The sequence below is a fragment of the Equus asinus genome, chromosome 12, assembly GCF_041296235.1.
Source record: "Equus asinus isolate D_3611 breed Donkey chromosome 12, EquAss-T2T_v2, whole genome shotgun sequence".
Lineage (NCBI taxonomy): Eukaryota > Metazoa > Chordata > Mammalia > Perissodactyla > Equidae > Equus > Equus asinus.
Window position 1 is genome coordinate 85,520,673 of NC_091801.1, and position 9,947 is coordinate 85,530,619.

Genomic DNA, 9,947 nt, shown 5'->3' on the forward strand with positions numbered 1-9,947 from the left:
TTTACACTTATACGTGGTTAAAAAAAACTGAAGAAGAATATTGCACTGATATGAAATCATGTGAGACCCTGATTTCAGTGACCTTAAGTGCAGTTTTGTTGGTCCAGCTTGCCCGTCTCTGTGCCCAGTGGGGCCTGTGGTCGCTTCGTTCCACCACAGCAGAGCCACCCAAGGCCTGGAAACCATGTGGCAAGTGTCTCCAGAGTTTGCGGGCCCCTGCTGTGGGCACAGGTGGATGGCGCCCAGCAGTTGAGCTGCACGCGTACCCTGTGTCCCTGCCAGTGCTCGTGTCCTCGCCGCCCTGGTGCGTGTGCGTCTGTCCACATTGAGCACTGGGGTCTTTGCTCTTCATTCCTGCATCTCGGTCTCCGTCACTTCCTTTCTACCTGCAATGCATCCTGCAGAATGTCCTTGGTGAGGGTCTGCTGGTGGTAAACTCTCCGCTTCCGTTCCCTGAAAGTGTCTTTATTTGGCCATCCTTCTTGAATGTTGTTTTTGTAGAGCTGGATTTCTAGTTTGGCAAGTATTTTCTTTTAGTGCATGTAGGACCCACATGGTTGTTTTCCAGCGTCTGTAGTCTAAACAGTGCTGCCATTTCAGAGGAAGTCGCTGGCTCTTCTCCAATGTGCGCACGACGTTCCCTTGTTGCCACCCGCACACCCTGGGCGTGGGCTCCGGGTGGCTTCTTTCCCTTCCTTCTGCTGGGTGGCAGCTGGGCTTCTTGAGCCTGTTGTCAGTTCTGAACATTTTTCAGATACTCTCTCTCTCCTCTGCTTCCCGGATGCCCCCCAAACATCGGTCAGACATTTTGTTTCACCGCCCGCATCTCTTGTTCTGTCTTCTCAGTTTCCGTGATCTTTCTCTGTGCTGGTTTCTGGGTAATTTCTTCCATTTATCTTCCAGTTTGTTATTTCTCTCTCCTGCTGTATCGAGGCTGGTGCCAAGTACGTCCACCAAGCATCATGTTACACATCTCATTTCTAAAGGGCTATTTGTTCTCTTTCAAATTTGCTGCGTCTATTTTTAGAATTTCCAGTTCCTGTTTGATGGTTGTCACTTCTCTGTGAACACAGCCAGCACAGCCACGTCCCATGTCTGAGCACCTCTGTGCATGGGCTCCATGGACCTCACTTACGGGGCCAACTTCACGTGTGCCTGGTTCTTATCGGCCGCGTACTGCTCATTGCTCTGGAAACATGATTTGTAGGTGCTCCTGAGGCTGGGGTGATGCTGCCTCCTCCAGAAAGGCTAGTGTTTGCTTCCAACGGCTCCAAGGGGACCCCTCCCACTCCCCCAGGCCCTCTGTAAGGCTGAGAGCTTCTCCCTGCCCTTTATCACCAGCCCTGCTCACCACTCGGCAGCCTGTTTAAGGACCCCTGGGGTCAGAGGAAGGGATGAGTTCAGATCTTAGGTCAGGATGATGTTTCCTGTCTGGCTGGAGCTGAGTCTGGTGGGCATGTCTGAGGGCATGGAGCTGGGGCTGATAGTGGCCTCAATGTGACCATCCTCCCATCCTGCTCCAGCCACACCTGCACCCTGTGGCGGGCACTGGCCGTGGAGCCCAGCCTCACCACGCAGGTCCTGGGGCTGCTCCTGGAGAAGATGAGCAGAGACGTCCCATTCAAAGAGAGCCGGGCCTTCCTGCTGAGCTGCTCTCCTGACCGCGTGGCCACGCTGCTGCCCCTCGCAGTGAGTGGGGGCCCCGTTCTCCCTTCTCTCGGCTTTTTGAGGGGGCTTGGCAAGGGGCTGCATCAGTGCTGGGGGGAGGACCCCACAGGTGGCCTGGGGGCACCCCACAGGCACCTGGCTGCTGACTGGGGCACCAGAGCTGGCCAGCTCCGAGCCTAGGCTCGTAAAGGCCCCACAGGTGTTGGTCCCCAAGGGAGAGCACTGTGTTTCATCCTACGGAAAAAAAATAAACCCGGCTTGGCAACGTTTTCGGCAGTAAAGCAGCTGTAAGAATTTCCTCCTCCCTGCTGAGGACTAAGAGCAGCTGGTCAGAGGCTGGTCCCAAGGCTGCGCCCCACGGTCCCCATGCTGCTCCTTCCCTGAGGCCGAGCTGGTGGGCTGCACCCTCCTCTGGGATGCACTCCTCCCCAGAACCAAGACCCTCGATGCCCGGGGTGCATGCTGAAGGGGCGATGGGCTAGTTCAGGTCCTGAGGTCAGGGCTCAGCCTTCACTGTGGCCGGCCTCATTAGAAACGGCCCCAGAGGGATGGTGAGCCTGAGGCAGCCCCTGTCCCCAGGCCACCTGTGCGCTGCACGAGGTCACCTCAGCTCCGGCGTCCGGGCCTGCGGTGCTGGAGCTCTACCCCCAGCTGTTTGTGGCGCTTCTGCTGCGCATCAGCTGCACCGTGGGCGTCCAGCTGCCCCGGAACCTGCAGGCCAAGGAGAAGAGAAGCGCCTGCTCGGCTCTGGCCCCCAGGAACCTTGAGCCCTGCAGGTAACTGGGGCCATGCCTGCCGCCCCCAGCGCCGTTGTTTGAGCACAAGCATGTCTGTGCCCCACTGTGCGTGCCTCCGGTATGTGTCTCCACGAGGCTGCCTGGCTCCCATGAGCGGTGAGGGAGATGACAGGAAGGGCTGGCCAGGTGGTGGGGGCTTAGCCCAGGAGCTGGCCCTCCCCCGGTGATGTCTGTGGCTCTCCCTGCTGGGAGCACGGCCTCCCTGGGCCGTCCCTTCTCGCCTCTTCCCCCAGGTTGGGGATGGGGACCCTGGGGAAGGCAGCTGCAAGTCTCTGGGGCATTGTGTGGCCGCGGGGGCCTTGTGGGGATGCTCAGGTAGATCCAGAGGGGTGGCTTCTGTGAAAGGTGGAGGTATGGGGAGGGTTTGGGGAGCGGGTCGGGCCTGGAGTGAGCCCCTGCCTACAGCACTGTGTTTGCAACCTTGGTCCTCAGCTCTGAGTTCTAGCTCCTCCTACACTCAGTCAGGGCCACACCTTCAGACAGAAACTCTGCAGTGGCCCCACTGCCTCCCCTGAGGGACCTCCCGCCTAGGTCGGCCCCCAGCCCTGCAGGGAGGGCTCGATGCCAGGCCCCCCATACCACCAGCCTGTGCAGGCAGCTTCTGTCTCAGCTTTCACTGGGGTCTGGGATCCTGGGTCTCTGCTGAGTGGATCTTGGGTCCTGGGGCACGAGACCAGGACGGGTGGGCGGAGCCTCTTGCTGAGGTCAGTGTGCTCAGAGCTTTGCAGCCTGGACATCTGCCTGCCCATCCTGGCCTCTGAGGCCATTCCCAGGCCTACTATGGTGGCACCCCAGGGCTCCAAACAGCCGCCTAGGGCCACAGGGTGAACAGAGGAAGCTGCCATCCTGGGGCCATGTGCCTGAGGAACCGTGAGCCTGGGCTGCCTCCCAACCCATCCCAGCAATGGGGCTTGGATGTGCCCCTGGGCTGGGGACACACAGGGGAGAGTGTCAGCTCGCCCCACCCCGTTCCAAGGCTGCAGCTCCCCAGGACCAGCTCATAAACTCTAGCAGAGGCTGTGTGCCAGGGCCTGCCCAGCTCGCACAGACCAAGTGGAAAATGTGAACGGACCAGCGGACACTGTCCCGACCAGCCCTGGGCCTGGCATGCCGAGACTTAGCTCCCCGGCCTGGCAGCTTTGGTGGCTACAGACCCCACGCCCCCGCCGGGGCCCCTGGGCTGCCAGCCCTGAGCTGGGATGCAGGCAGAGCAGGCACAGGTCTCGGCTGATGGAAGCCATCAGTTGGCGAGTCAGACCCTGGCAAACCCACATCCACAAAAATTCTGGCAAGAAGCCCCCTCCCTCATGTAAACGGTTCACGTGTTCCTGTGCCACCCTTGCGCCTCACCACTGGTGATCTGTTGAAACTGGTCAAGAAGTCCGAGCGTGCTGGTTTCAGCCTGGAGCAGAGCCCCTGGTCCAGGTGGCACCTCAACTGAGCCTCGAGGCCTGGAGCGCGGTGTGGAGCTCTGGACCCTCGCTTGTACCACAGCAACTGGCCAGGACTGGTGTGGCTTTGTGGACCTGGGTCCAGTGACTGGTCCCGCTCATGCTGTGGGTGACCCCTCAGTGGCACACCGTGGGCATCCGCCCAGTGACCACAGTGGCCAAAGTGGTTCTTTCTGTGCCTGCAGTCAGTGTTGGGCTGCCCTACATTCAAGGGTCTGCCCTATGGGGTCTGGGCCCTCTGCTGGCATCTCAGGGCTCCTAGTACAGCAGGAGCTGCCTGCTAGTGTTTTCTCTCTGGGGAGAGAGCCCCAGAGGGGGCGCAGTCCACGGACACTCAGTGAGGGCTCACTGGGAGCCTGTCCAGCTGTAGGCAGATACCAGGCCGCTCCCCTGCTGACACCCCCACAGGCCTCATGCCACCTAGGAATGACCATGGGGACAGGGCTGGGCCAAGGGTGAGGGCAGCAGGCTGTGTTCATGATGCTGGCCTGGGGGAGGCTGCCAGCATCTGCCTTCCGGGCTGCCGAACCCCCTGAGTCCCCTCAGTGGCAGACCTTCAGGCCTGATTGGGTCCTCGCTCCCTGTGTGGGCCAGCCTGGAAATCTCACAGGACCGCAGGTACAGGGTCCCAAACAAGCCTGTCACACAGTGCCTTCTCTGCCACTTCCCCAGATCCATGTGTGAGGCCACGGTGCAGCCAGCAAGACCTGTCCCCCAGGCCCACCATTCCCCTGCACCCCAGCCACCAAGCCGTCTGTGTCATGGGAGAGTGTGTGTCAGCTAGCGCTGGGCAGGACATGCTTGCCGGCTGCGTCTGTCCCCTTGGCATGTCTGGTGCACCGCCCTGTGTGCGGACGTCTCCCCTTGGGCCAGGAGCTCCTGGGGATGATCTTCGTGGACTCGGCATCTGCAGACTGGTGTGGGGCCTGATGTGTGCGGTGGCCAATGTGGGGAGGAGAGGTCAGCGCGTGGTGTGGCCCCCAGGCCCTCCCTGCGTGGTTCTGAGAACCCTGATGAGCCATCTCTCTGGCCACAGGCTTTGGTGTGAAGTTCTGCGGGTGTCGGGCTGACGCTGCCCTCTCCCCAGACCTTGTCATGGGGTCCTGCTCCTGCTGCGGCCCCAGGAGTGCTGAGGGCCTCCGCCGAGCTGGGGGAGGGTTTACGCGAGCGACGGGCAGATGCTAAGTTCTGGCTGGGCCCTGTCAGCTCTGGCCCCTCCTGCAGGGAGATGGGAGGGCCAAGGACTGCAGGGCTCAGGGGGGTAGCAGGGCACAGCCCGCACCCAGCACCCCCGACTGGCTGAGCTGGTGGACAAAGCGGGACACTCGCCATCAGCCGCTGCAGCTCTCAGCCACGTTCGGGTGTTTTCCTCACTTGCGTCGTGTCGAGTGTCTGGGAGTGGAGCAGGGTCCTACCTCCTGTCCCTTCCCACGGGGCTCTGGGGCCTCCCGGGGTGGGCATGGCCATGCACACTGAGAGCCGAGGCTTCTGAGGTACAGGGACAGGCTGCGTAGGGGTCCAGGCCTGGGCCTGGGCTGTGGACTTGGCCCCTGTGGATGCCCGGCAGTGTCTGGGCTGGGCCCACATGTGGCAGGCCAGGTGCCAGGAGGAGCCGTGAGGCCAGACGTGTCTGTGCCACAGCTGCAGCCCTGGGTCCCAGTAGAGCGGGTGTAGGGACTGGCTCTGGGGCCTAGAGGCCTCTGCTCCACCCAGCCCATTGACAGGGGGCCTCGTGCCCTCCCCAGGCAGGACTTGACCCCCAGCCTGCCCTCTGGGTTCACTTTTATGAAGGATTTTCTTCATTTTCATCTTTTTTTTTTAAATTAAATGCAGGTCTTTAAGGCAAGTGGAAAAGCAGCTGGTTGTGACCCTAAAAGTGCCAGAGGGCCCTGCCTGCTTCCAGAGGGCCTTGGGGACACTGCCTGCAGAGCCCCCACCTGCCCTCACAGGGGTGGGGGTCAGGTGCAGTGTCACGGCCTGAGACCAGACGGGTGGAAGCCACCTAGAGGGGCCCAGCTTGGAGAAAAGAGCGAGCTGAGGATGTCCCAGCAGGTCACCCAGAGTCTGCTCCCTATGGGATGTTGCAGGCAGTACGCAGCCAGGCAGCCCTGGGACAGCCCTCCCGAGAGCACGGCTGTGTGTGCAGGCGAGGTGCAGAGTGGAGAGGTACACCAGGGCCTCTGCTCCATGCCCCCACCAGCCAAGCCCACACCCCTGTGCATTCCCACAGCTCCGCAGTGGATGCCCTGCAGACCATGCTGCTCCGAGGTGGTAATGAGGACGTGGTGCAGCGTATGGAGCTGGAGGGAGCCTGGGAGCTGCTCAGGACGTCAGCAGGGCACGAGGAGGGCGTCGCCCGGCTGGCGAGGTCAGCAGGCTGCACTTGCGCACACCATCCCAGTGCTGGCTGAGCTCTAGCAGGCCAGGTCCTGTCCAGGCACCATCTGGGGGCCATGGGACCACAGGAAGGCACAGATGAAGACCCCCACTGGCTCATGCAGGGGACTGAGCTGCCTGAGCCAGTGTGCCCAGTGTGAGGAAGTGGCACATGGGCCTTGAGGGCCAGCTTGGGGCCCCACGTGGCATGTGAAATGGGGAGGCCAGGAAGGCAGCAGTGTGCTCAGTGCTCTGACTGCTGGTGGGGGGCGGGGAGGCCCCTCTACAGAGGCCTGGAGAGGAGGGCTAGCAGGGGCGTCTGAGAGGGAGGGAGGACACGCAGGGCCTGGCAGCTGGGTGGAGGGGCTCATGAGCTAGAGGGCTCTGACCGTACAGGGTGGGCTGGGGAGCAGCCTGAGGCCTCAGCCCCTGTACCGTGTGACCTCTTTCCTCAGTGCCATGGCAAAGTTTGCAGGCCCCCGGCTGCCCCTGGTGATGAAGGAGCTCGTGAACTCACAGAGCAGTGTTTACGAGATCCAGAGGGTCACCTCCACAGCCTTCCTTGCTGAGGTAGGAGCCGTTTGCTAGAAGAGGCCTGGCAGGGCAGGGTGAAGCCTCCGACAGGCGGGCACTGTCCTTGCCAGCCAGAGCCATTGCCCAGCCCCCACTTGGTGCTGGTGGGTGCAGAAGTCACGGGGCCACACTGTGCCCAGTGAAGGGAGGCTTCAGCTGTGCACAGCCTGTGCTGGCCTGAAGCACTGCTGGGCCCTCAGTGGGGCAGGCCAGCAGCCAGGGCCCCCAAGGCTCCCTTGGTAGCTTCTAGTGGCTGACAATGCCTAAAATTTGCCCAAGGAAGGCCACAGCAATGGGGGCCATGCCTGGGCCGTGGACACAAGTTAGGGAAGAGGATGAAGGGAGGCCACGAGCCCAGCCTTTGCCCGTGAGGCCCTCAGCTGGCCTCTGCTGTGTCCACTCCTCACAACGACCTTGGACTGGGACTGCCCAGCAGCACAGTGGTGTGGGAGGGGCTGGGGGCAGTCTTGCTGCCCATCTAAGTGGGATGTGGCCTGGGCCTCGGCTGGCTGGGGTAGGGCAAGCTCCTGGGGGTCAGTGGGAGTGGGTGGTCCCCAGCACCTCTGCCTCCAGCTGCTCAACAGCAACGTGGTGAATGACCTGATGCTTTTGGAGTCGTTGCTGGACAACCTGGCGGCCCGGCAGAAGGACACATGTGCCAGTGTACGGCGGCTGGTGCTCCGTGGCCTAGCCAACATCGCCTCCAGCTCCCCCGATAAGGTGAGCTAACCAGCCAGCCCATCAGCCCTGCCCATGGAGGATGGACAGGATAACTGTGGTTGACAGTGAGGAAACCCAAGCGGACACGGTGTGGGCGGTGGGCATGGACATAGAGGCAGCTTGGACTGCTGCGGTATGGGGAAGGGGCAAGTCTGCAGGGTGGGGGCTGCATCATACTGTGCCATGACGTGTGACAGGCAGCAGGGCTTGACCTGGGAACACAACTGAATGCAGGGTATCCCCAGGTTCGGGCCCATGGCCCCCAGCTCCTAACAGCCATGATCGGTGGGCTAGACGACGGGGACGACCGGCACAGCCTGGTGGCCCTGGAGGCCATGGTGGGCCTTGCGAGGCTGCTGGACCTGGTGGAGCCCCGGGACCTGCGCCCTGTGCTGCTGCATGTTGCCATCCGCATCCGGCCCTTCTTTGACAGTGTAGGCTAGGCAGAGAGCGGGGGGCACCCAATGGCCTAACATCCCCACCCCAGCACCTGCTCCCTGACTCTTCCTCAAGAGCCTTAAGCTCCCTGGGTCCCACAAGCCGTGCATCCACACCGCACACACAGATCCTCTGGAGTGCGGCTCAGGGCCCCCAGCACTCCCCAAACCCCTGCGAGGGGTCTTTTCTTGCCAGCCTCCCTATCACTGCTCCCGAGCCCCAGCCCTCCAAGCCCGTGCCAGGCGGGGACAGCGTCCAGGGCATGGAAACAAGGAAGAAGGCATAGGGAAGGGGCCCAGGGCCTGGCACCAACTGGTGGGCAGGGCTGGGGAGGCCCCCCTGGGTGACACCTGCCCCCCGCCAGGAGAAGATGGAGTTCCGTTCTGCATCCATCCGCCTCTTTGGGTATCTCAACAAGGCCTGCCATGGGGACTGTGAGGATGTCTTCCTGGAGCAGGTCGTTGGTGGGCTGGCGCCCCTGCTGCTGCACCTGCGGGACCCCCAGGCGCCTGTGGCCGGTGTGAGTAGCCAGTGGGAGGTGTGTGGGCCAAGCCAGGCTTAGGGACTCAGGGACTCAGTGTTGTGCCCACAGGCCTGCAGGTTTGCCCTGCGCATGTGTGGCCCCAACCTGGAGTGTGAGGAGCTGGCGGCCGCCTTCCAGAAGCACCTGCAGGAGGGCTGGAGCCTGCACTTTGGTGAATTCCTCAACACCACCTGCAAGCACCTGGTGAGGGGCAGGGCTGCAAGGGTGTGCGTGTGCGCGTGTGTGCGTGGGAGTCAGGCTGACAGCCTCTCTGTAGATGCACCACTTCCCGGACCTGCTGGGCCGCCTGGTGAGCACCAGCCTGTTCTACTTCAAAAGCAGCTGGGAGGACATCCGTGCTGCTGCCCCCATGCTCACGGGTGAGTGCCACCCCTCGAGCCTCCACAGCCCATGCCTGACCCTGACCCTGACCCTGACCCCTGCCTGCAGGGTTCCTGGTGCTGCATGTAGAGCCAGAGCACCGGCTGCAAGTGGACCTGGAGCAGCTCACTGCGGGTGAGCGCCCTACCCAAGTCCATGCACATGTACCCCCCCACGGGGTCAGGGGCCCAAAGGCCCCCCCGCCACCTTCAATCTGCCAGGCTGCACAGGGCCCTGCTGACCCTGTGGGCACCAGGGGGGACTAAGTGATTTTCCTGGATTTCAAGGATTTTTTCCCTGTCACTGGTGACCTCATCGTCTCTAGTAATTCACGGAAACTTCTTAACTGTTCCAAAAGAGCTTAAAAAACACTAAAAAAGGAAAAACTATCTTTCCGTTGGCTCCTGAGCCCTCCCGGCAGAGGCCTGTCTTAGGAGGGTGGTGGGCGGGCGGCCCCACGCACAGAGTAGGGGGTGCATCATGAGGTCTGGCCCCCCAGGCTCGGTGCGCCGGGAAGGGGGCGGGAGCAGCCCTAGCCACAGCTCGTTAGGGGGTGATGGCGGGAACCCCAGGCTCAGAGTCAGTTCTCAAAGTGCCACAGAGGCGCCCCTGGCAGCAGCTCCCTGTCCCCCAGCACTCCAGCTCCTGCTCAAGGACCCAGCCCCCGCCGTGCGCATGAAGGCCGCCGAGACTCTGGGCCGCCTGGTGAAGTTCGCCTGAGGCTCCCCCAGCGGCGCTGCTGTCCCCACCAGCAATACCAGCCCAGGCCGTGTCTGGGCCTGAACCTCCGAGACAGGCCTGAGGAGCCCCTGCTTGAGAGCAGACTGTGGAGCCGCCTGGCCCCTGTGGGGATCAAACACCTGCCCCTCAAGGAGGCTGCTGGAGGCCAAGTGGGATGGGGGCCAGTCAGTGTCCCACTCAGTTGCCAATAAAGCCCTTTGCTCCTCAGCAGGTGATGTAGGGTGCGATGACGCAGCCTTTCCTTCTGGGACAGGTCAGTAGGGTGTCCCCTGCTGTCTG

At 62.2% G+C, this 9,947-nt stretch overlaps 1 protein-coding gene across 6 annotated transcripts in view; it reads left to right on the forward strand.

The window, feature by feature from the left end:
* MROH1 (maestro heat like repeat family member 1) overlaps positions 1-9,947 on the forward strand; it is a 98,326-nt gene that overhangs the window by 85,933 nt on the left and 2,446 nt on the right. For 5 of the 6 annotated variants that reach the window (XM_070481878.1, XM_070481882.1, XM_070481881.1 and 2 more), the window contains 11 exons: positions 1,524-1,689; positions 2,248-2,444; positions 6,147-6,284; positions 6,748-6,862; positions 7,439-7,585; positions 7,831-8,019; positions 8,388-8,543; positions 8,616-8,750; positions 8,824-8,926; positions 8,997-9,062; positions 9,562-9,875. In XM_070481878.1, the coding sequence (XP_070337979.1) occupies positions 1,524-1,689; positions 2,248-2,444; positions 6,147-6,284; positions 6,748-6,862; positions 7,439-7,585; positions 7,831-8,019; positions 8,388-8,543; positions 8,616-8,750; positions 8,824-8,926; positions 8,997-9,062; positions 9,562-9,647 (1,498 nt within the window). In that variant the 3' untranslated portion in view covers positions 9,648-9,875. The other variant, XM_070481883.1, reaches the window with a different exon arrangement.